General features: G+C 38.1%; 1 protein-coding gene across 10 annotated transcripts in view; it reads right to left on the minus strand.

The window, feature by feature from the left end:
- The window catches only part of SCLT1 (sodium channel and clathrin linker 1), a 205,783-nt gene that overhangs the window by 89,327 nt on the left and 90,445 nt on the right, over window positions 1–26,011 (minus strand). For 9 of the 10 annotated variants that reach the window (XR_008912889.1, XR_008912890.1, XR_008912888.1 and 6 more), the window contains exons 13-14: window positions 23,604–23,702; window positions 13,030–13,101 (exon numbers count right to left, since the gene is read on the minus strand). Coding sequence is in view for 6 of the 10 variants with exons in the window: in XM_056802701.1 (XP_056658679.1) it covers window positions 13,030–13,101; window positions 23,604–23,702 (171 nt within the window). In the remaining 4 variants the exon portion in view is untranslated. The remainder of the gene's footprint in view (window positions 1–13,029; window positions 13,102–23,603; window positions 23,703–26,011) is intronic. The other variant, XM_056802703.1, reaches the window with a different exon arrangement.

Genomic DNA, 26,011 nt, shown 5'->3' on the forward strand with positions numbered 1-26,011 from the left:
CTTTTCTCTCTTCCCTGAAGCACCTACCTGACATAATCTATGTGGGAGAGTTACAGGGATAATTGATTAGAAATGATCACTATTACTACTAATCCTAATGCTAATTATAATTATGAATAGTGCACTACTAATTTTTTACTCCATAAAACTAGTAGACAACAACATGTAAACATCAAATATTCAGATGATGTAAGTAGTTTAATAACTTTAAAGGCATTTTTTAACAGGAAAAGGAATCTGACTAGTTCTGTAGCAAGAACAAAAGAGAATGGTCAAGAATATATTGAAGAAAGCTTCCACCTCACTGGGTAGATCTTAGATGAAAGATCTATGGAAGACAATGAAAAAGAATTGCACAGGATGTGAAAGTGTAGTTAGACTGTAATCTTCACTGTTGAAGGAATTATTCATATGAATGAGATAACAAATTCATTGAAGTACTGTCACAGGAAGTACAAAGAAGAGAATTTAAGTTTATTTAATCAATAACCCTAGCACAATTCAGCCACATATGAAAATATTCAACTTGCTAAAAAAAAGACCAATATTCCAACATGTAGAGTCATTTCAAAATAAAAAAGTAGTTAGAAGCTCTAAGTTAACAAGAGGAAAGAGATGGAAATTTGGAGATTATAAGGAGGGGAAAAAATAGGAATTTCTTCATGCCATATCTGTCTTTTCCTGTTTTTCCAGAATCATTTAAAAAGATAAAACCAGAAAGCTTTAAGGAGCTCTTTGTGAGATTGGAGATGTACTGAAAGCCACTAGATAGTCATGTAAGTCAAAGAATTTTTCATTTAAATATTGTCAATCCTTCCCTTTATCCAGCCAGTTAAAAATTAATAATTGAAAATATTTTCTTTACATAAAACATTTCTGTGTAAAAGATTTAATTCTGTATACTTAGGAAGAATCAGATTAGTCAATAAAATTCAATATTAACTGAGTCTAAAGTAGAGAATTTTAAAATCATCATTCTATTAGTTAGATACCTTGAAGCACTAAAAATAAATCTATGGAGGAAGCTGATTTGAAGACAGGTGTCTATAAAAGAGATTATATGTTGTTAATGACTTCTGGTACTTTATCTTTATTGTAACTACATTTTATAATATTATATTTCCTTAGAATCATATGAAATGCAGAAATGAATATATAGTAAATATAGTAATATATTTATATAGTAATATACTAATATAGTAAAAATTATCAGACAAACATAATCAGAAACGTTTTTAGCTTCTATACTATTACTTTATTGATCATGCCCATGCCCTGTCCCCATCATTTTCAGTAGTGTTCCACTCTTAGAGCTATGAATTCCTTAATGAAATTGGGAGGTATATTGTCTTATGGAAGAAATTGACCAGTGTCCTATATTGTTCAGGATTACTACCCCCTATCAACCCCATTATCGTTTCCCATTTGTGCCATGAAATTTCCTCTCTGTGTCCATGTCCTCCCACCCTTCTAGATATCAGTTGCCTCCAGAAGCTCTGATTTCCCCTTTCCTCAAATAGGATACTATCCATAGGAGCATGTCATTCTCTCTTAATTCACCTTGAGAAAGGGAACTGGGAAGTTTTCGGTCCATGTTATTTTAGATGTTTTCCTCCACAATCATGTCGTCTCTTTAGCTTCTACTTAAATCCATGTCTTCTAGTATACTTTTATAAAGGAATCTCTCAGTGGTCCCTCTGTTATTTTGTTGTTGTTTCTTTTAACCTCATAGGTATCTTTCTAGATTTTATTTTAGTTTCCCTAGGTTATTTTTTTGAAACTTGTACCTTCTCTGCTTTCTTTATTTGTCTACCTTTTCTGTGTTTCTGTTGTTTGGAGTATCTGTAAAGCAAACAATCTGCTTAGTTTTTGTATGTTTATTTGATGTTATGGTGGGAATGCTTCAAACAATTCTCTTTTATTAATGCTAACATCATTATTCCATTACCTTCTGTAGTCGAGGCAAGCCTCCTCTTTCCTTTGTTTGTCTTTGCTTCAGACAAAGATGTGGATTTACCTTTACCCATCCCAGGACCAAGGATGGAACAGTAAACATGAAGGAAGCAGGATAACATTTATGAAAAGCAAATTGTGATAAGGCGGGAGCCTCTTCCCCTTGTTTGCCCCTCCTCCCCTTGTTTGGTTTTGCATTAGAGGAAGATGTGGATTAACCTTTGAACACCTGCCTATCCCTGGACCAAGGTTAGGGTTTCTGGAATGAAGAGTCATAAATTCCTGTGGGTTTTGTCTAAGTAGTCTTTGCCTATAAAAGTTCTGTGTGAAGCAAATAAATTTGGCACTATTTCTCTCTTTCATATAGTGTCCGTCTTTTCTTTTGTTACTCTTCATTTTTCGTTACCCCACGTAGGATCTCACAGGATTGGCCGACCCTGTGATGGAGTCTTACAAGCCGTAGAGTCTTACAACCTTCTACAGCATCTGACGGGTATAGAATTTGTTGTAGCTGAGTCGTTTTCAGTTATGTCTGACTCTTCGTAACTACATTTGGGATTTTCTTTGGCAGACACTGGAGTGCTTTGTCATTTCCTTCTTTAGCTCATTTTATAGAGGAGGAAACTGAGATTAATAGAGTTGTGACTTGTCCAGGGTCACACAGTTACTAATAAGTGTCTGGAGTCTGATTTGAATTAAGGCAGATGAATCTCCCTAGTTCTAGCCCTGTATTCAATCCATTGAGCTACTTAGCTGCCTTGAGTGAAAAATAATCTCGCAAAATTCAAATTTATTTTCTTTTATATCTGGAGGTCTTTATTCTGGTTGCTTACAGAATCTGTCATCTCTCATTTGAACTGTTAAATTTAACAACTATGTGTTATGGTGTTTATAGCACATTCCCCCTACAGTGACCCTCCTAACCTTTCCCCCCAAGGCAATCTTTGGAATCTTTCCATTGGCACTTTGTTTTATACAAAACAAAGGAGGTTTGGAGAAAATTCTAGTCCTTCATCTTGCTGGTCACATACTATCCAAATCAGAAAAATCACTTTTGTCAACTTGAATTCAATGGTCTACTAAAGTAGCAATAATAAAAGGTCAAAGGAAGAGGATTGCAATCTGGGACTACCACACAGCAACAGGGTGTTTGGGTACCGGAAGAGAGGCCAGAAGGTGGGCAGGGTTAAAGACATTTAAGGAGTATCCTGGGAGGCCCAGCATCCAGAAGCTGTTAAGTTGTTTCATATAACAATCTGTAGTCTCTAGAGGAGGCTGGGAAGACTGGGAGGGGCAGCAATAGTCAGAGACTAGAGAGGAAATTCCTAGCTCAGAGATCAGAGAAAGACCAGAGCATAGCATCTGCATTCAACACTTTCAATTTGCAGAGTAGAGGGGTGAGAGAATCACGGTACACTCAAGGGAGGAGTTGATACATGGACCAGCCCTAGAAGAAAGAATCAACATTTAGTAATGAAGTACATTCAAATATGGAGAACAGCCTGTATGAATGCCCAGGAGGTACAAGAAAAATATAAGAAAAAAATCAGGAACAAGCTAGAAGTTCAATGTGGCTAGAATTGATAGTGTATGAAAAATCTAATGTAAAATAAAGCTAGGAAAAAGCTTCTCCCTCTGGGAGGGAACTAATATACAGAATGATGTACTTCTCTCAAAATGTAGAAATAAGCACATAAGTTTCTATTTTCCTTAGAAGCATCTAATTTTCCAAAGCCTCATCACCCTAAGCCAGCCTGAGTTTGCTGAATAGACCATCCCACCTGGCCTATAAGGAATAAAACGTATGTGTATGATTGTGACTGGTTAGAACTTCATGCCGAGACTGTGAGTCCATGGTCACCAGCCAATGGTGAAAGGGAGAGAGGTAGGGTGAGGGATATCACATTAGAGACCATATAAGCAATTGTTTTTCTGCTGCCCAGGCACACTGGCCATACTTGGGTGTGGGCCCTTTCTCATGAGAAAGAATAAATTTGCCTTGGCTCACCTAGGTGATCCCTGTTGTTTTCAAGCTGTGCCTTTTTTATACAACTGGAAGTGTCCTGTGACCCTGCAGCCCCTCTCTTTAATTAGCTGGATCCTCTCAGAACCTCTGTTTTGAAGGAGGAGGTCCAGGACACTTATTTCTTTGTTCTCCAGGCTGTATCACTGACTCTACCCAAACTCTGTCTAGATGTCCTCACTGGAACCTTAATCTTTTCTACAAACACACATAGATAAATAGCATAGTACAATGAATACTGAAAACTGGAGTCAGAATACAGTTCAAATCTAGGCTCTGCTACTATTCAATGCTTTATTCAGTCAGTCAGTTAAAGAACATTATTAAGCACCTTCTACATTCCAAGTACTAGATTATGTGCTGAGGATACAAAGAAAAGTAGTAGTCTTAGCTCTCATAGAGCTCACAGCCTACTAGGGAGTCAATATTCAAAGAAATAACCCCATACACCCAAGTATATATAGGATAAATAAAAAGATAATTCACCAGAAGGAAGGTACTAGAAAGAAGGTAGATCAAGAAAGGCTTCCTCCGGAAGGGGAAATTTTAGCTGGGACTTGAAGGAAAGCCAACAAGGAAGCTAGAATTGAGAACATTTCAGGCATAAGGAACAGACAGTGAAAATTTGTAGAGTCAGTGACATGGGCATTGTACCCCCAGAAACCCAGGTGAACTATTATTAGGGAAATACTCCCTTGCCTTTGCATCCTAGAAACACCCAATGACCCCCCTAGGGTCCTGAGACATTTATCCTCTTTGAAAGTCCTCTAGATTTAAGATGGACAAAGAGATGAATCTTTATGCCTCCAGGCAGACCCCAGTAAGATGAACACCCCACCCCACCAAATGCCTGAGGGCTTACCACTCTCTAAGTCACATCCACACCAGGACATAGCATCTGTTGTAAAGAGTATAAAATCCCCAGCTTTTCCATCCATGCTGTCCTCATGGAGGAACAGCCTTTCCTTTCATGCTGTCCTCCCAGGAATTGCTCCCTATCTTGCTGTTCCACCTTGCTATCCTCCTGGCCATTCTCAACCTTACTCCCTAAACTAATACATTTCTCTTTTTGTTTTTCAGCTAAGTTTTGGAGTCTTGCATTCTTTCAAAAGGTATCCTTCCCAAATCCAGGGGTATACATCTGAACCCCATAACAGTCAGGTGATAGTGGGTCTTATCAGAAATGGGCAAATAGTCCGTCTGGCATCATTGGATGAGGGCCTATAATGGGGTCAGTTGTAAGAAAGCTGGAAAGGTTGGGATAGTGGTATAAAAGTGACATGGACACTGTACCTCCAGAAGCTCAGGCAAACTATTATCAGGGAAATTCCTTTGCTCCCTTACATCTTCATGACTCCTAGCCTAAAACATCCAATGACCCCAAATAGACCCTGACATGATTGTCCTCCTTGGATCATCCTTTAGATTTAAAATGGACAAAGATGCACCTCCAGGCTATACCTCAATCCTATTGACATGGGCACTGTACCCCAGAAACCCCAGTGAACTATTATCAGGGAAACTTCCTTGTTTTGCCTCCTCCTGACTCTGAGCCTAAAAACACGCAATGACCCCTCTAGGGTCCTGAGATGACTATCTTCCTTTGATCGTCCTCTAGATGGACAGAAAGATGCACCTTCAGGCCACACCTCGATCCTATCAGACATCTGTTTGTTCCCTAAAACTAAGGAATCTTTATGTCCCCAGGCAGACCCCAGTATGATCACCCCACCTCATGCCTGAGTGACTAACTCTGTTGTAAAAAGTATAAAATCCCCAGAACTGATGTCATCTGGGGGAACAGCCTTTCCTTTCATGCCCAAAGAACTGCTCCCCATCTTGCTGTTCTACCTTGCTATCCTCCTGGCCATTCTCAACATTACTTTCTAAATTAATAAATCTCTTTTTTGTTTTTAAGCTAAGTTTTGGAGTCTTGCATGCTTGCAAAAGATATCCTTCCCGAACCCAAGGCTATCCTTCCTACCCATAACTTTTTGACGCCCAACATTTTTGGCTCTCCTGAAAGCTACTCCTATACTCTGGAACGTCCACGAGGACACGGCTTCTCAAATAGGAAGGAGCCTTTTCTTTGACTCCTGAAACTCCCATCTTTTGGGTGATATCTTTGTGGGAACTCTTTCATGCTCTCTCTCCCATCGGCCCCAGATCAGTCTGGCCGCTGGAGTTTGGGGTCTATCTGTCGGCTACCCCTTATACTGGAAGACAGTTCTAAGTTGTGTGGGAAGCCTTGCCGCCTCAGTTTTCAACTGAGTGCTTGCCTCAGTGTTAAAACTGAGTGCTCTTGGTCGGGCAACTTCTGTGGACCCACAATTGTTGATCCTCGGTGTGGAATTGGCCAATTCCACATCTAAATGGGACAGAGACAGAGCATACCCCAAGATTCCCCTTTGGGGTGTATACTTAAAAATTGGAAAAATTTGGCACTTAACAGCTTAAAGAAAAAGCAACTAATTTCTTTTTGTAATGTTGTCTGACCATGTTATATCCTTGGTAATCAAGAGACATGGCCTATCCATGGTACTCTGAATTATAACACCATCAGACAGGATTTGTTCTGCAGAAGGGAAGGAAAATGGACAGCCACTCCCTACATTTACGCTTTCATTAAACTCAGCGAGAATCCTGAGCTAAGACGGCATGGGCCTTGCCACCTCCTTACTGACCCCTTCTGGGGATAGTCCCCAACAGGATGTTCTGGATGACTTAGCTCTCCCAGGCAATTTAGCTTCTGTGAGGGGTAGGGAGATAACATCTCCTATTGCTGGCTGTGGAGCAGTCAAGGCCTTCCCCCCCTCCCCCCCAAAACTAACTTCTACTACAGAATCCCCTCCAGATCCTCTTGGTTCCTCTCCCCAACCCTAAGCTCCAAACCCTCTGCCTTAATCTCGGGGGTCAGAGCCTGAGACCACTCCTCTCTCTACTCCCAACCATAATATTCTTTTGTACCCGCCACTGCCTAAGGATAATGTTACCTTGCCCATTCCTTAACCAAGCCCACTCCACACCCGGACTGGACTGAGCTATGGCGACAGGGCCCACCTCCTCCCTATGAGAGAAGTCCCCTCACCAGATGGGCTGGCTCAGGTACATGTTCCCTTATCTATGACTGATATATCCCAGATGAAGGAGAAATTGGGTCGCTACTCAGAGAACTATACCAAATTCATTAAGGGATTTAAATCCCTTACCCTGCAGTTTGACCTGTCCTGGGCAGATCTGCATATTATTATCTCCACCTGTTGCACCCCAGATGAGAAAAAATGGATCTGGGACATGGCTGTAGAAATAGGTGATGAGAAGGCCCTAGCTGGCACATGGGCAGGAGTTCCTGGTGCCACCTCAGTCCCAGGGCAAGATCCTGAATGGGACTATATGAATGAAAGGGACAGACTTAGGAGAGATCATATGATAGACTGTCTCCTTGAGGCCATGCAGAAAGGGATTAGAAAGCGAGTGAATTACAACAAGCTCAAAGAAATCACTCAGGGAAAGGAGGAGAATCCAGCCCTCTTCCTGTCCCGATTAGTGGAAACCATGAAGCAATATACCAACGTCCATCCAGACACTGATGAGGGGGAACTTATCTTAAGGCTCCACTTTATAGGGCAGTCTGCCCCAGACATCAGGCGAAAACTACAAAAGCTGGATCTGGGACCTCAGACTCCAATTAACCAATTAATGGATGCTGCTTTTAAGGTTTTTCACAACAGGGACCTAGCTGAGACAGGAGAACAGAGACATGAGAAACTCCTCACAGCATCTCTCACCTCTCTGACCTATGGGCAGAGGCCAAGGGGCTCTTGCTACACTTGCGGACGGGATGGGAACTAGTTGAAGGACTGTCCTTTGAAGAGAAGACTGCCCACGACTCCGTGTCCAGCCTGTGGCCGACAAGGACACTGGAAACGTCCAGCCTGTGGCCGACAAGGACACTGGAAACGGCTGTGCTCCGCCAACCAGAGACCCCAGCGACCCCAGAGGCACATTCCTGACCTCCAGTCTCCTGAGGACTCGGAATAGGGGTGCCCTAGGGTTTACGCGCTCCCAGTTTCCATCTCCATGGCCGAACCCAGGGTTATTCTCAAGGTTGAAGGTAAGAAAGTTACCTTTCTAATTGATTTTTAGAAAAAAAATACAGGAGCTACATATTCTGTTCTCCAAACTCACAATGGTCCTACATTCCATTCGCAGCATAAGGTAATTGGAGTTGGGGGAAAAACTCTTAGCTGTAGAGAAAAGGCACCACTAACATGTGCCCATGAAGATAAATTATTCCAACATATATTCCTGGTTATTCCTTCCTCCCCATGTCCTCTACTGGGCAGGGACATTATGAAAAAAATTAGGCTCACAATTTTTAGACCCCATCGGGTCCTCAGCATTCTGGAAGCTAGAGGTCATGGATGGCTTTCTGGGGGCCTCTTCACTAAGTACCAGGCTCTTTTACTGGACACACCCAGGACATACCCTGAAGGTATGCAGGACACTGAATCCAGCTACCCTCCTCCCTCTTCCTGGAGACCCCACCTCTCATGACTGTGAGGAATTGATAGACCACACTTTCTCCAGCCCACCAGACCTTAAAGATTCTCCTCTACCTGAGGCAGAGGTCAGCTGGTATACAGATGGGTCTTCCTTTATGGAGAATGGGGTAAGGAAAGCGGGGTACTCCATAGTCTCTCAGACAGCCACCATTGATGCAAAGGGGCTCCCCCCAGGGACTTCAGCACAAAAAGCAGAGCTGATCGCCCTCACAAGAGCATTGCAGCTTGCAGGAGGGAAAAAGGCAAATATTTTCATGGACTTCTCATGGGGCTATATGGAAAGAAAGAGGTTTATTAACTAACAAAAACTCTCCCTTGAAACACAGGAAGGAAATCCTGAGTTTACTTGAGGCAGTCACTTTACCCAGCCAAATCGCTGACATCCACTGCAGAGGACATCAGGGTCTAGATTCCAACATAGCCCGAGGGAATCATAGGGCAGACCTAGCAGCCAAAGAGGCTGCAAGAGCCACTTCTTTGACTGCTCTGACTCTAATCCCACTGACACCCCACAATACCAAAGGGCATTTCTCCCTCGTACACTGAGGAGGAAATTGCACAGGCAGAACTTCAGGGATTCACCCTTGAACATAGCAGATGATGGCATTTTTCCTCTGGACCTTTGCTGCTCCCTAATAATCTAATGTGGAAACTGGTTATGGGATTACATAACTCCACACACTTGGGCAGAGAAGCACTAACCACTCTGATAAAGCCACTTTTCACAGGCAAAGGCATTTCCAAAACCATCCGGGAAATTTGCAGATCCTGTGCCCTCTGTGCCCAAACCAACAGCATTGGAGCTCTTAGGCCACCTCCCCTCCTTAAGCCTGTCCAGAGGAGAGGGGCATCACCTGGTGAGGATTGGCAGATAGATTTCACCGACTTGCCACCTTGTAAGAGGTACAAGATCCTTTTAGTCTTTGTAGACACCTTCACAGGCTGGCCTGAAGCGTTTCCCTCCAGATCAGAGAAAGCACAAGATGCCACAAAGGCCTTGCTCAATGAAATCATCCCTAGGTTTGGCCTTCCAAAAACCCTTCAGAGTGACAATGGTCCTGCCTTTATTTCACAGATCACTCAGATGGTTTCTAAGGCTTTGGGCATCACTTACCATTTACACTCAGCCTGGCATCCCCAATCTTCAGGGAACACAGAATGTATGAATCAGACCCTAAAAAGAGCCCTCACCAAACTCTGTGAGGACGTTAGGATTGATTGGGTCCAAGCTCTCCCCACTGCCCTAAGCAGAATCAGAATTGCTCCCCGGGCAAAGTTAGGGCTGAGTCCATTTGAACTGCTGTATGGGAGACCCTTTCTAACCTCTGATGTTCTTTTAGATACAGAAATACACAGCCTTGTTCGGTTCTCTAAACAACTTGGCCCAATCCACCAGGTACTGAGAGAATAAGCTAATCAGATCCTCCCCAAATCCTCAACAGAGGATACAGAGAAATTTCTACACCCAGTGCAAACAGGAGACTTGGTATATCTGAAGACATGGAGTGGATCAAACCACTTAACATCCCGATGGGAGGGCCCCCATAGGGTTATTTTGTCCACTCCTACAGCTGTAAAATTAGAGGGGCAGAATACATGGACTCATGTCTCTCGTATTAAACCCTTTATCCCTCCAGAAACAGGTGGTGAAGGGGGAACGGAAGCCACTTATTCCTGTGAGCCACTGGAAGATCTCAAATTCCTCTTCCGGAGAAAGACCCAACCTAAGGACACTTTGGAATAAGTAGCTCCATCCCCTCCTCCTTGTTATCTTAAATCTCTCTTGCGTCCTTTTTGGAATATCAACAATCCCCACAAAATGGAAATACGATGTCAAGAGCTACATGAGGTGTCCACTTGGATGGCTGATGCCCGTAGAAAGCTGTTTCCTGGCTCATCCTCCTGGAAATCCTGGCTATATGCCCTCCTTGCCCCATTTATCCCTATCATCTTGATAATTGGGGGTATCTTGATATGTGGACCTTGTATTTGTAACCTTGTCACCTCTCTAGTTGCTTCTAGGGTAAAAGTACTCATGGGAGTCACCCAGATGCCAGATGCCACCATAACCTCGGCAACCATCCAAGCCTGATGCTCTGGACACGGCCTATAGTCAATACCTCTCTCCCCTAAGGGGTAGGCGGGGACATCTCTACGCCCATTCTCAGCTCTGAAGAAGTTACAGAAGACAGACCATCATCCCCTTTTTCCCTTACATATTAGGAGAGGGGGGGGGAGATGACATGGGCACTGTACCCCAGAAACCCAGGCGAACTATTATCAGGGAAACTCCCTTATTTTGCCTCCTCCTGACTCTGAGCTTAAAAACACCCAATGACCCCTCTAGGGTCCTGAGATGACTATATTCCTTTGATCGTCCTCTAGATGGACAGAAAGATGCACCTTCAGGCCACACTTCGATCCTATCAGACATCTGTTTGTTCCCTAAAACTAAGGAATCTTTATGTCCTCAGGCAGACCCCACTATGATCACCCCACCTCATGCCTGAGTGACTAACTCTGTTGTAAAAAGTATAAAATCCCCAGAACTGATGTCATCTGGGGGAACAGCCTTTCCTTTCATGCTGTCCTCTCAAGGAACTGCTCCCCATCTTGCTGTTCTACCTTGCTATCCTCCTGGCCACTCTCAACATTACTTTCTAAATTAATAAATCTCTTTTTTTGTTTTTAAGCTAAGTTTGGAGTCTTGCATGCTTGCAAAAGGTATCCTTCCCGAACCCCAAGGGTATCCTTCCTGCCCATAACACTATCAGGCTAGTCTCAGACATCTGTCTGTTCCCTAAACTAAGGAATCTTTATGAGGGTCATTCCCTATGTCTCCAGGCAGACACCCGTCAGATAACCACCCCACCCCACCAAATGCCTAAGTGACGACCACTCTAGAGTCATGTCCACACTATGACACAGCATTTGTTGCAAGAGTATAAAATCCCCAGAATTGATGGGTTCTGGAAGCAGCCTTCCATCTTGCTGTTCCACCTTGCTATCCTGGCCATTCTCAACATTACTTTCCTAAATTAATAAATTTCTCTTTTTGTTTTTAAGCTAAGTTTTGGAGTCTTGCATTCTTGCACAAGGTATCCTTCCTGAACACCAGGGGTACACATTTGAACCCCCATAACAAAAGGAGATAAGGGTATGTGTGTGTGAGAGATGTTACAAAGGCAAAATCTACAGACCTTAGCAATAGATTAGATATGGGGTACTGAGAGAGTAAGGAGGAGAAGATGCTTCTAGGTTGTAAGTCTGAGGCAGTGGGAAGATAGTGGTATTCTCAAAAGTACTAGAGGACTAAAAAAAGTGGGGAGGGTTTGGAGGATAAGATAAGAAGTTCAATTTTAAACATGTTGAATTCTTTGGCAGATCCAATTTGAGATATCTAAAAGGCAACTGAAGAATGTGAAACAGGAGGTTGGCAAAGATGTTAGGGATAATTAGTTTTGAAATTAAATCCTTTAATACTTTGACTATAACAAAGCAATAATACAATTAAGTATGATACAATATAAATTAGGAATGCGAAGAAGGGAGAAATATATTTGGATTATTGTAATTGGGAACATTTTCTCCAAACTAGGAAAAGCATATTTTATTTTTTGGTCTTCTCAATATGGAATCTAGGAATCCCAAACTTGTGGCCTCGAGACCTGATTAACCCCAAGTTTCAGGACTAGCTTATAGGTTGGAGACCTCAAAGGTTGTACTTGTTCCCTGTTCCCATGGGAATCTACCCAAGTTGGCAGTTTCAGACTGAGTGGGAGACCTTCAGGGGAATGATAATCCTAGTTGGGTGAGACTAAGTATATGTTAAGGACCCTCTTTGTCTCAGGTAGTCTCCTCTATTGTATCAGACCTTTCCCAAGAAGACACACACCTGGGCAGGAACCATCCTTTAGTATCCATTAGAAGCAGTCCCTTCTCTTACACCCTAGCCTCTATCTATGATTCTTTTCCCAAGCTTGATTATATCCTGTCAGTGTAGTTTTGAACACCCCATTTTCTTTTTAGCTATAGTGAAGTCAATCATCTTTCCCTGTCCCTGGACTCCCCAATTGATATATATGTTCCCTAAATTCTTTTGTTCCTCGGGGTCCATCTTGAGCGGTAGCACTCCCAGGGATCAGTGACCAGAGTGGCCAGAGTTCAATCCTCGGACTCTGTGCAGCAGCTCTGCTGTTGAGGCCTACTAGCGGTGAACCCCTTTTGCCCTTGATTAAAGAGTGATTTTGACTATTTAATAGTTCTGTGCTTTTTCCAGTTGACAGTCTCAAAAACACTGTTGTTAACCTCTATTAGTCCTACACATAGAAAAGCTATTGAAACTGTTGCTTTTCTTCTTAAATACATTTATCCATGTAGTTTGTCAAACTTTCTTCATCAGAACCCATTGAAGAACCCTTAGCCTTTAGAGTAAAATAAATGAATTTACAAAATTTTTAAGTAATAGCATAATAGCATTTGACATACCATTTGAAGTGCTGAAAGTTCTTCTGTTAATTGAGAAATCTGTAAATTATACTGTTTTCTTGTATTTGCCACCTGTGCATTAAGAGATCAAAAAATAATTAGGCCCCAAATTGAAATTCAAAAAATATTTTAAGTGCCTGGACTTAGGCCAAGGCAAATAAAAATTAAATAATGTATGGTTTTAGGGTTATAATACTGTCACACACATACTGTCTCCTCCAATACCCATGCTTTTGAGTACCTTTACTGCTACCTGAACACAATTTGGTTGATGGGAAAGGCAAATAAATATACCTGTTTCCCCCCAAAAATATGTTTATAATATGGTAAGTGCATAGGAAGTCACAGAGTAAGATGAAAAACGAGGTAAAATATATCACATTATTTCTCCTATTATTTGATATTCAAGAAATAATAGCTATGTTGATAAAACCAAAAATTTGAGTACATAAGCCTAGGCAAAGAACAGGCAAAATATTCTTTCTGCAAATGATATAATAGTTTAATTTCAGAATGATAAGAATTTAATTAAAAATTATTCAAAACAACTTGTAACTTCAGGAAAACCACTGATATTAACCTATCCTTTTAGCTATTCCTTATATGCAAAACTCCAGCTCCTGACCGTGTACCCTTACACAGACTATACCTGTAATACAGTCCCTAATCAATTCAGTATTTTTGACATGGGCACTGTACCTCCAGAAATCCAGGGGAACTATTATCAGGGAAACTCACTTGCCTTTGCATCCTTGTGACTCTTAACCTAGAAACACCCAATGACCCCACCCAGGGTCCTGAGATATTTACCCTCTTTTGTCCTCTAGATTTAAGATGGACAAAGAGATGAATCTTTATGCCTCCAGGCAGGCCGCAGTCAGATGACCACCTCACCCCACCAAATGCCTGAGGGACTAATACTCTAGGTCATGTCTACACCATAACATAGCATTGGTGGTAAAGAGTATAAAATCCCCAGAACTGATGTCCTTTGATGGGGGATGATGATGGGGGACAGCCTTTCCATCCATGCTGTCCTCCCAGGAACTGCTCCCTTTCTTGCTGTCCCACCTTGCTATCCTCCTGGCCATTCTCAACATTACTTTCCAAAGTAATAAATTTCTCTTTTTGTCTTTAAGCTAAGTTTGGAGTCTTGCATTCTTGCAAAACGTATCCTTTCCGAACCCCAAAGGTATCCTTCCCACCCATAACATTTTGAAATCCATAGTTAAAATTTAAAAGTGCAGCACAAGCATATCCTTCTACATAGATTTTCCCCCCTGAGTCCTTAAGCTACTAGTGCTTATTCCTGTTCCACCCCTATTACTTCATATTTGTTTTGCATATATTTATGTATAAATAAATAAGCTCCTTGTGGGGCAATAACTATTTCATTAATATCCCTATATTCACAGAGCTGAATATATAGAGTCTTACACGTAGTGGACAATATATTCTCATTGATTGATTAAAGTAGTAGAACATGAAACAAACGCTCAAAATGTATTAGCTTTTCCATATATTACTAATAACACTTAATAGAAGATAGAAAAATTATATCCAAAATAATGATAAGATGACTAAAATATTTGAAAGTCAACCTTCTAAGACACATTCAGGGCAACTATAAGATATGGTTTACAGATCATGATAGGTTTCAATTACTAGAAAATATTTGCCATTTATGGTTGAGCAATAGTAATTTAATAAAAATGACAAACTACAAAACTATATTTATAGATTAAGTGCCATGTCAATCAGACTATCAAAGTGTTAAGTACTTCATAGAATGAGCCCAAAATTTCATTTGAACAAAAGCTTAAGAATCTCAAAGGAAAGAATAAAAACAAAGGTATAAAGGAGGCCTAGAACTGATATGACCATTAAAATATCTAGAGAAATATCTAAGGAAGCAGTTAAATAGGCAAGATCTTTGTAGCAAATGTAACTGACAAAGGATTAATAACCATGGGGAACTGATATGCATATATAAAAATAAGAGCCATTCTCTAATAGATATATGGTCAAAGAATATGAAGTTTACAAAAGAACTGTAAAAGCCATTAAAACTAAAACAAATCTAAAGATTCATTTAATACCTATTCAATTAGCATAGCAAAGGTGACTAAAGGCAGAAAATGTTGGAGGACCTGTTAAATGCTCTTATTCTGGAAAACAATTTGAAATTACACTAAAAGAGCAACTAAATTTGACACACCTTTGGGCAAACAATATCATACTACTCATAACTCCAAGGATGCTGAAGATAGAGGTCCCATATATTTGAAAATATTTATAATGTTGGTAGTTGTAAAGGCAAAGAATTGCAAGGAAAGTGGGAGACCAACAATTGGAGAATATCTGAACAAATGTTGGCATGTGAATATAATGGAGTGTTATGGTGCAAGGAATGATACAAATGTGCTTAGACATAGCCAATATGTTGATTTATTTTGCTTGTCAGTATTTGTTAAAAAAAATAAAGGTCCTTAATTAGTAAAAGGTAGGATTTTACAGGGGTTAGAAGAATAATTGAGAAGTGACATTGATATTTAAAAAAAAGTGTTTTTTTTTTACAGAAAAGAGGATTTATTCATAACTGGTATTTGAATTGTTTCTTTTTCTCTGCTTGTAGTATTTTCTTCTTGTCCTGGGAGCTCTTGAACTTGATTGTAACATTCCTGTGAACTGTCATTTAGCAATCTGTGGATTCTTTCAATTTCTAGTTTTTCTTTTTGTTCAAGAATATCAGGACAGTTTTCTTTGATAATTTCTTATAATATCATGTTTAGTGGTTTTTTTAATCATGACTTTTAGGTAGTCCAATAATTCTTAGATTTTTTTTAATCTATTTTTAAAATCAACTGGCTTTTCAATTACACATTCCATATTTTTATATTTTTTCATTTTTAAATTGTGTTTTATTGTTTTTTGTTGTCTCATGAAGTCATTAGCTTCTATTTGCACAATTCTAATTTTTTAAAAAATTGATTTTCTTCCATTAACTTTTGATCCTCTTTTTCCATTTGGTCCATTCTATTTCTCATGGAACTCTTTTCTTCAGAGGATTTTTTTTTGCTTCTTTTTTTCCAGTTGGTCAATTCTATTTTTATGCAACTTTTTTATTGAATTTTTTTTGCCTCTTTTATAGTAGGTCAATTCTGTTTTTTAAAAACTCTTTCCTTCACTGAATTTTTGTGCCTCTTTTTCCAGTTGACCAATTTTGCTTCTTAAGCTATTATTTTCTTTTTTTTATTGCTTTCATTTCTTTTTCCCATTTTTATCCCACCTCTGTTATTTGATTTTTGAATTCCTTTTTGAGTTCTTCTAGCACCTGAGACCAATTCCATTTTTCTTTGAAGTTTTGCATGTAATTGCTTTGATCTCACTGTCTCCTACTGAATTAGTGCTTTGCTTTTTGTCAGCATAGAAATTTTCTATGGGCAAGTATTTCTTTTACTGTTTGTTCATTTTCTCAGGCTTTTTTTTTTTTTGCCTGTGGACTGGGAGTTCTGAAAGCTACTGATTCTGTATCCTCTGCTGATGGCTTGCAGAACTCAAGAATTGTGAGCTATTTTCCCCTGATGCTAGGGGTTTCACAACAGACTTGAAAGGGCTACAGCCTATGGACTTCAGGACCTCACTGTGGATGGTTGTCAGGGCTTGTAATTTCAAGGGGTGGGTGTGAGGTGTTGGCTTAAAGCTTAAACAAGGTCCCAGGATCTCAAAGTTGGCCTATATCCAGGCTTTGAACCTGGTGTGGTAGGTTTTGTGGTTTTACTTCTGGTTCCCCCTTATCCTGTGAAAAATCAACTCTTTCTATCTAACTTTCAAGTTTTTTTGTTTTTTTGCAGGAGTGTCCCATCACTCTGTCTTGTTGTTGGTTTTGTGACACCTGTTGTTTTGAGGCACTTTTTAAAGATTGGTTTGAAAGGATTCTTGGAGCAGTTCAGGTTTTCTATGCTACTAAGCCACCATCTTGACTCTGTCTCTCTCACTTAAAGCTAGGAAGATTAGAGGATTTTTTTTTTAAGAGAAGCAGAACCTGACCTGAAAACAGTAATGGACTGAGCAGGAAGAGATGTTGAGGAGCCCATTTGCAATATAAAAGGCATGAGAAGGTCAGATAAGAAAAGGGGGAATATTCAGTCACTGTTTCAGCTGGAATAAAGAGAACATGAAAAACAGTAAAAGACTCCATAGATGGATAAATAATGTCCTTGGAGTCAGAAAAATCTGGGCTTGAGTCTTGGCTCTAACTCATACTAACTCATTACATAGCTATTTGACACTTAGTAACTCCTTAACCTTTTAGTGCCTGAAATAAGTACTCCTATTATGGATGTAATCACAGGGCTTGTTAAACACAACTAATAGGAGAAATAGTATTAGATAGGGTGGGGCAGCTAGGTGGCTCAGTGAATAGAGTGATGGCCTGAATTCAGGAAGATGAGTCTTCCTGAGTTCAAATCTGGACCCGGATACTTACTATCTATGTGATCTTGGAGCATGTCACTTAACCCTGATTGCCTCAGATTCTCATTTATAAAATGAGCTGGAGAAGGAATCGGCAAGTCATTCCAGAATCTTTGTCAAGAAAATCCTAAATAGAGTGACAAAGAGTTGGATACAACTGAAATGATTGAATCATATTAACAATATAAGATAGGGTATAAAGGTAAGTTAAATCCAGATTGTGAAGTATACCTATTCTAGAAACCAGATGAAAAATCTAAGGATAAGAACTATATAACAGAAATTGAGTACTATAGAATTTGTATAATTACAGCTCTTTAGTTGTAAAATAGATAATTATGGGATAAGAGTTCTTCAAAAAACACATACAAGATGTAATACAAAGTCAGAAGTGGCAAAACCATGGAAAGATACCAAGAATTTATCACCTTTTTCTTGCTGATTTAATGTAATAAGGCATTAACATTTAATTTATAACACTTAATAAAAGTCTTTTAGAGGGAACTGTTATGTACATATTTAAACAAGTTCATTTACAAGTAAAATCTTTACCTGTTTTTTAAAATTAATATTTTCCCTAATTATAGCACTTTTGAATACTCATATCTCATCAGAATACTACTTCACATATAATTTAGTTCTGATAGTATTCTGTAAATCTTTTTAATAACCATCCACAAAATTAAATCACTTATAAGAAATTTTCTGACACTGATGGAAGATTAGTAATTAGCTTATGTGCTGCAAAACAATTAGGAATTTTCCATGGTTACCATGTTATATAATACATCTGTTGTACACTAACTATAGGAAGAGATCATGTCATTTAAAAAATAAATTTTAGTTTTATCTTGACATCACCAGAGTTTCTCCACATATTCCTCTCCCTACCCCTTCCAGCCAGCCATCACAGTGTAAAAAATAGAAGTTGTTTTTGTTGGTGACATTTTTGTAGTTCTTTTCTAGTTAGCTTGATTTCATTTTTTGAAATTATCAATGATATCTATTTGGTCTTGTTAGTTTGGGCAATTTTGAAGTTTTTCCTCCAGTCCTTAGTTTTCAATTTTGTTAGATTGTAACTCTGTATAGTAGTTTCTGATTCATTAAAAAATTTTTTCTTCTGGTTTCATTGTGATTCCATCTTATCCCTTTGCTATTTATTGATTAGCTGTGTGACCCTGGAAAAGTCACGTAGCCTCTGTTTCTGTTTGGAGAAGGAAATGGTCTACCACTTCAGTATCCTTCCTAAGAAAATCTCCCAGAGTATTGGCATGATGTGATCTATAAGATCACAAAGAGTCAGACATGGTTGGACAACAATATAACTTGATCTGTCACTTACTGTATGGTACATTACTAACCTCTATCTTTCCCATGATGATTTTTTTCCCCATTTACCATGAATCTTTGTTGACCCCAATTCTTTCTAATCTTCCAGATGTCAGTTGTCCCAAAGAGCTCTGATTTCCCTTTTTCAGGCAAGATGCTATTAACATAAGTCTCTCAGTAATGTTCTCTCTCATCAACAAAACCCCATATCCATTTCAGGTCCCCAACACCCAATATGGATTATTTATTCTTCCCTACAATGGTATTATTTATCAGTAAGACTTCCTCCCTCCGATGAGTTGAGATATAGCCTTTGTTTCCTCCCATTTCAATACCTCTTGTACCATCTCATTAGTTGACAGTAGGTTCTCTTCTTCCTGAGAGGAAATATATTCTCTTCACATGTAACCAATGGCTTGATTACGGTATATCAACAATTATACTCTCTTTCCTTCTTCCCTATTGCCCTTTCATCTGTCCTACCATTCCAGAGTCTATTCCCACCAGAAAGCAAAATAAAACAAAATACTGATTCACCTATAAGGCAGTGTTTTGAGATTTAGTCCAAGGTGTTTCAGGACTGTTCCTCCATCAAAACTTCTGCTTTAAGTTCTATTCTCACCTTTATCATATTATGTACTTTCAGAAAGAAATACCTTAATGATATTTCAGCTGTTATATTGTTATTGTTGTTTTAATCCTATATATGTCTTTCTCATAATAATTTTTCTTTTTTTTTCTCTTTATTACTTAGATAACTTTTCCCATTATATTTTCCTTATGGTTACTATATTTGTTTATTTTCTTATATTTCTGTCCTCTGAGGGATATGCAAAAAAATGTTCCTTTATAATTTTCTTTGTAGGAATATTTCAAATGCCTTTCTTTTTTTATATGTCTTTTTTATGATTAGGCTGAGATTTATAGGATTTGTCACTTTGGGTTGCATCTTTGGAACATATTCCATCCTCTTCTCCAGGTTCTGGTGGGCATAAATGACCTTATGTTATTTGAATTTTCTTTCCTTTCTATTTGAAGTTCATTCTCTTGGTTGCTTAAAGAATTTGTTGCTATTAAAATTGCTAAATTTAACTACTATGTATATTGGAGTGTGGAGTATAAGGTGTCCCCCCCCTCTATCTTCCTAAGGCAATTTGTGGAATCTTTTGACTGGCACTTTGTTTTATGCATTCAGAAGTTCTTGACAATTTCTTGAAATATTTTTTGCATTATGATCTTCAGGATTTTTGACTTGTCATGTTCTTCTGGAAAGACTATATTTCTTAAGATGTCTTAGAGGTAAATATATTTTTCATGTTTAGGGATTATGTGTTCTTTTAACATTACTGCTTTTTGTTTCTCCTCTTACAGAATGTCCTTTACTTCTGTGTATTCATATTCCCAGTTGTTTTCTTTTTTGTTTTGTTGGATAGTCTTGCCACCAAGGACTCAATTTTTGTCTTCTGATTATTTCTGCTGTATGAACTATAAATCATACTTTTACCATTCTCATTTTTCTCTTGAGTCATTCAGAATATCCTTATGTATTTCTATGCTTTCTTGGATATAGACAGGGTCCTCTGCTTCATTATTAATTCATTTTTGTTGTCTTACAATATTTTTCCAGATATTTTTGGACTCATAGGTAATCTTGTAACAACCATAAGCCCTTCGATGTTAATATCTTCCTTATGGGCTTATCTGCTTGTATTCAAATTTTTTAACTAAGTCTTCTTTCTCCTGAATTATTTAGTTATTTCAATCTCTTTCCCTTATATTCCTCATTACTCATATTCTGACTCCCTCTCTCTTTATCCTTTATTACAGATTCCCATGGATCTGGACCCCAAAGCTATCTCAGGCTACTTCCACACTGGTGAATTCACTTTTTGCCAGATTCAGTTTCTATTCTAAATAATTTTTGGGAAACAAAATTTGCTTCAGCTTTCTTTTAGACCTATCCCAATTCAGATAGCTCCTTAGTTTTTTGATTAAGCACTGCTGTAGTCTACTGTTATTGCCACACTGTCACTCCCAGTAGTGGCATCCACCCTTCTCTCCTTCTGAGTTAAATAGAGGAGACTGGGGAGTACAGAAAGATGAATTATGCTTCAAGTCTACAGGTCTGGTTGTGCCAGCCTGCCAAGTGCTGATGGCAGAGGAACTGGATGAGCACTTTGGGGACTTAGGATTAGCCTTTTTTGCTGTTTACTGAATTTTTACCATTTATGTGTTCTTGGTGTCCTAGGCTTTAGAAGTATCTGCGATTACTTTACTGAACAACTGAGCATAGTTCTTATTTTGGAAAGGTTTAAGAAATTGTGAACATAGGAAAATGCCTTATTCACTATTTTTATTGATCACATGACAACCTTATTGAGACCATATCTTTAAAAAATAAAACTTTTAGTTTTTCTTAAAGGGCCTAACAAAGCTCATTACATACAATATGTACTTAAATAATGATTGAATGAATGAATGAATAGCACCCAATTTGAGACTTTCTTAGAAGAGTATTGCCATATATTTTTATTTCATCATTAAAGCTATTAGTCCTTATGAGATTGAGTTACCAAATTAAGAGGTTGCTGATCATAATACTTCATATTTATTATTATATACTTTATTTTGATCAGTTTAAAATATTGAGATATAGATATAGACAGTGATTTTTCTATAAAGTAATGGTATGGATAAATTTATTTAATTTTGGAACTAAATGTCCAACTATTCTTATGACAAATATTTCTAGTTATTATTGTTTGATATTCACATAAAATATAGATATAATCTTCACATATAAGACAAATATTTCATTTCAAAAACATTATCTTAAAAGTGATTTCTTTTTATATTCTTATTTTAACTTTTTGGAACAGCTAAATGATCATTTAAATGATTATTATTATATTTATCACAGAAAACTAAAAATTATCTCATTGAGGGACAAAAACTCTCCAACAAAAAAGGGTAAACAACACAAAGAAGTAGGAAGACAACAAATATCATAATTTTTTTTAAATTTATAAACTTAAAAAATATTCATTTCAAATTTTCTTATAAATGTTAATATGAAATCAAGGTAAGTAAATTACTACACCTAAATCAATATGCGAAATAAAATACCAGCTTATGTGGTAAACTCAGTCTAGTGAGGTATATTGGGAAAGTGTTCGGCTTCCATTAAAGTTGACCTGGGTTCAAATCAGGCCTCAAACACATTAACTGTATGTGACTCTAGGCAAGTCATCTCCTTGTCTGTAAATTAAAGGATTGGGGTTAGATGGTATCTAAGTTCCCTTCCAAGTCATCAGTCTCTGAATCTATGAAGACATTAGCAACTGGAAAGGCCTCCTGTAGAAGGTGACAGTTGAGCTAATTCTTGAAGGAAGTCAGGGATTTCTGAGTGTGAGAGATGAGCAGGGTGAACTTTTTAGGCCTGGGAAACAACCAGTGCAAAGGAATGGAAATAGGAGATGGAGTGTTCTGTGAAGAACAACAGGTCAGAAGGATTTGACCTTAGTGTGCATGAAGTGGGAGTAAAGTGTTAGAAGAGTGGGTGAGGCTGAGGGAGGCTTTAAATGCCAAAGACAGCAGTTTATAGCTGATCCAAGAGATACAGGAGAGATATCAGAGTTAACTTAGAAAAGAGAATTACATCTTCAGATCTGTACTTCCAGAAAATAATTTTGGAGCTATGTGGAAGATGGACTAGAAGAAACTTGTCAGAGGAAAATCACTCAAGTCATTTAATAGAGTAAGTGAAAGATGATGGGAATTTGAACTAAGAATAAGGTTTTCCATAAGTAAGTCTAAAGTCAAGAGATGCATAGGTAGAAATGGTGGAATTTGGCATTGACTGGATTTGTGGGGCAGTGAGAAACTAAAGATCACACCTTGGATACAAATCTGTGTAATCAGGAGGAGAGCAGGGCCTTCCATAGCTCTAGGGAAGCTGAGAAAAGCTGAAGGCTTGTTTAGTATAGAGAAAAGGGAAGAGAGGCCAGCACAGTCTTGGAGACACTCTCATCAGTGGCCATGATGTGGATGAAAGATCTAGTAAAGGACACTGAGAAGGAGCAGTTAAGGAATGTGAAGAACCATGAGAGAACAAAGTCATGAAAAGTCAAAGGGACTGGATCCAGGATGAGAAAGTGAGTCAAATGCCACAGAGAGAAAATGTGATTTGATAGACTGGAGCGCTGAGCAGAATCTTGATGAAATTCGGTAGGAATAAATGCAAAGTCTTTTACTTCTTCAGAAAAATCAACTTCATAAGTACAATATGAAGGAGACATGATTAGACAACAGTTTATGTAAAAAAGAATCAAGGGATTTTAATAGATAGATTCACCAGGAGTCAGCAATGTGATACGGCAGCCCAAAAAGCTAATAGGAATCTTGGCTGCATTAAAGTAAGTACAGCTGAGAATAAGGAGGTGACAATTCCACTGTGCCTGATATACCTAAAATTCAAATGGAATAGTGATAGAAGACTGATGTTCAAGAGAAAGACTAGAACTAGGTATATAGCTTTACTTTGGTCCAAAATTTTATACCCTCTTTCTTTTAACACTGTCTATCTCTCTTTTCTCTCTCTATCTCTTACACAAACAATATTTCACAAGTCTTTAATGAATATAAAATTATCTGCTTTTTCAAGTAAGTGTTTTGGAAAACAACTGTTAAGGCAGCATGCAATATTTAGTTATTGTATGGGTATTTTTCGATTTTTGTTTTAAATGTTAACAAAATTATAAGTTTCTTACTTCCTTCCTGGTTCGCATAGCAGCCTCTTGTACAAGCCGAGAAACTGTTTCTTTCATTTTCTCAATATCTTCTTCTTTTTGTTTCTCTTCAAGCAATGCCTTTACAAAACAATATCTTATATTATTATAACAAATACTATTAAAGATAAAAACAGCATATGGATAGAAATGCGATCAATAATTACAAAATTGATGAAGATGAAAATAGAGTTTTAGATTTCTGATTTCCAACTGCCCCAAATAAACCCAGAACAATTCAACATCTCTTGTGACTCAATGGACATTCACTCAAATGGTCTCTTCTTTCCAAGCACAGTATATTCATCTCTCAAAGGCAGATAGGACTATAGACACTTAATAAATGCTTATTGACTGACTGCGCTAAAAACTTTGAAGTCCTCTGACATTTTTTTAAGCCTTTGCCTTCTGTCTTAACATTAGTTCTTATGCAGGAGAGTGGTAAGGGCTAGGCAATGGGGGTTAAGTAATTTGCCCAGTCACACAGCTGGGGAGTGTCTGAGGCCAGATTTGAACCCAAGTCCTCCTGACTCCAGGTCAGTTCTCTATTCATTGTGCTATGAAGCTACCTTTCCTCTTTGACTCTTTCTCTTTATTACTTCTAACTAATATCACCCAAATCTAGTTTTATCCATTGCCTTCACCGTCTTGTGTCCAGATTACTAAGGAGTCTCCTAAGTAGTCTTTTTGACTTGATTTTCTTCCTCTTCCAATATACTACTGCCATTTTAATCATGATAACATACATTTCTGATCATAAGAGAGTCACTTTACCTCATTGATTCTAAGTTTCCTAACCTGTAAAATAAGGGAGCTGGATTAAATAAACTCAGGTCCCTTTCAGCTCTAAGTATATGACCCCATGACTATATCATTTCTCACTTCAAAACAATTCACTGGATTTCCAAAATATGCAAGAATTCTCTAATCAAGTATTCAAGGTCCTTAATAATCTGGCTTTAATCAGATTATGGAGTTTTGAAACCCACATTTACAACTGCTTACATGGTGAGCCTCCACTTATACTTCATATCTATATGCCAGCCAAATTAACTTAGTGTTCACCCAAAATGTTCCATGTTTCCTACCTCTGTGTCTAGTCACATAATTCCCAATGCCTGGAATGTATCCTATAGCCCTTTGACAGGTACATGTAAATACACACACACACACACACACAGTTTCTCATGTTGAAATCCTACCCACTCATCTTTCAAGACCAACCTCTTCCATGAATACTTCTCTAATCTGCAGTCAAATGTGACCTCTCTCATACTCTGAATTTTCATAGTAGCTATGGCTATTTCTAACATGTTTTCATGCTATATTCTGTATTTAAGTAGGGTGCCTTTATTTCTCCTCCATAATCATTTAGTTTAATTATTACCAAGAATTTTTATATCAGTTAAGAAAAGGAACAAACACTTTAAAAGGTAAATTTCCTTTAAAATTAAAATTAAATTAAATTAAAATTTTAAATTAATCTCAAATAGGGACTAGTACCGTCTCTAGTGTTTTGTACTTCAGATGCAGATAAGCTTCAATGATTACCATGCCTTTTTCGGTCATGACTAATTTCAAACATCAGTAAAATAATAAGTATCTGTTAAACATATTTTAAATATTTCTTTTATCCTCATGTGAAGTAATTATACTAACCTAATCAATAAAAGAAAAACATATCATAGGGGGCAAACTAGATGGTTCAGTGGACTGAGACTTAGGCCTAGAGATGGGATGTCCTGGGTTCAAATCTAGCCTCAGACACCTCCCAGCTGTGTGACCCGGGGCAAGTCATTTAATCCCCATTGCCTAGCCCTTACCACTCTTTTGCTTTGGATCTGATACTTAATATCAATTCTAAGATAGAAGGTAAACGTTTAAAAAAAATCTATCCATCCATCATCCAACCAATCATCCATCTATCTAATGCTTAGAAACATAAACAAAAAAAGAATTATTAGAGCTCATATTCTATTTTCCCTGGACTAGGCAATAAAAACAAACACAAAAAAGTTTAAAGTTGTGCTGAAGGGAACTTTCATAACAAAACAATCTTGTTTTTGTAGTCTTTAGCATATTGATTTTAATAGCTTTGCAAAATAGTAAATTAAACATGGCTATCTAATTGCTTTCAGTTGTCTAGTAGGTTTAATCTGGCAAATGCTAACATATAAGTTTAGAGCTAGATTCATCTAACTAACAAGTTATCATTTTTTAACAATATCACTAATAGTCATTAGCTTAGATCTATTAAGAATATGATAAAGTAATACTCTAATATCAATTATATAAAACAAGATTTCCCTAAAATAATTTTTATTTTTAAAAGGACATTTCTAATTAATTTTCTAAGTATATAGTTTTCCAGGAAAACAGAATAAAAGAAG

Source organism: Monodelphis domestica, chromosome 6, assembly GCF_027887165.1.
Source record: "Monodelphis domestica isolate mMonDom1 chromosome 6, mMonDom1.pri, whole genome shotgun sequence".
NCBI lineage: Eukaryota > Metazoa > Chordata > Mammalia > Didelphimorphia > Didelphidae > Monodelphis > Monodelphis domestica.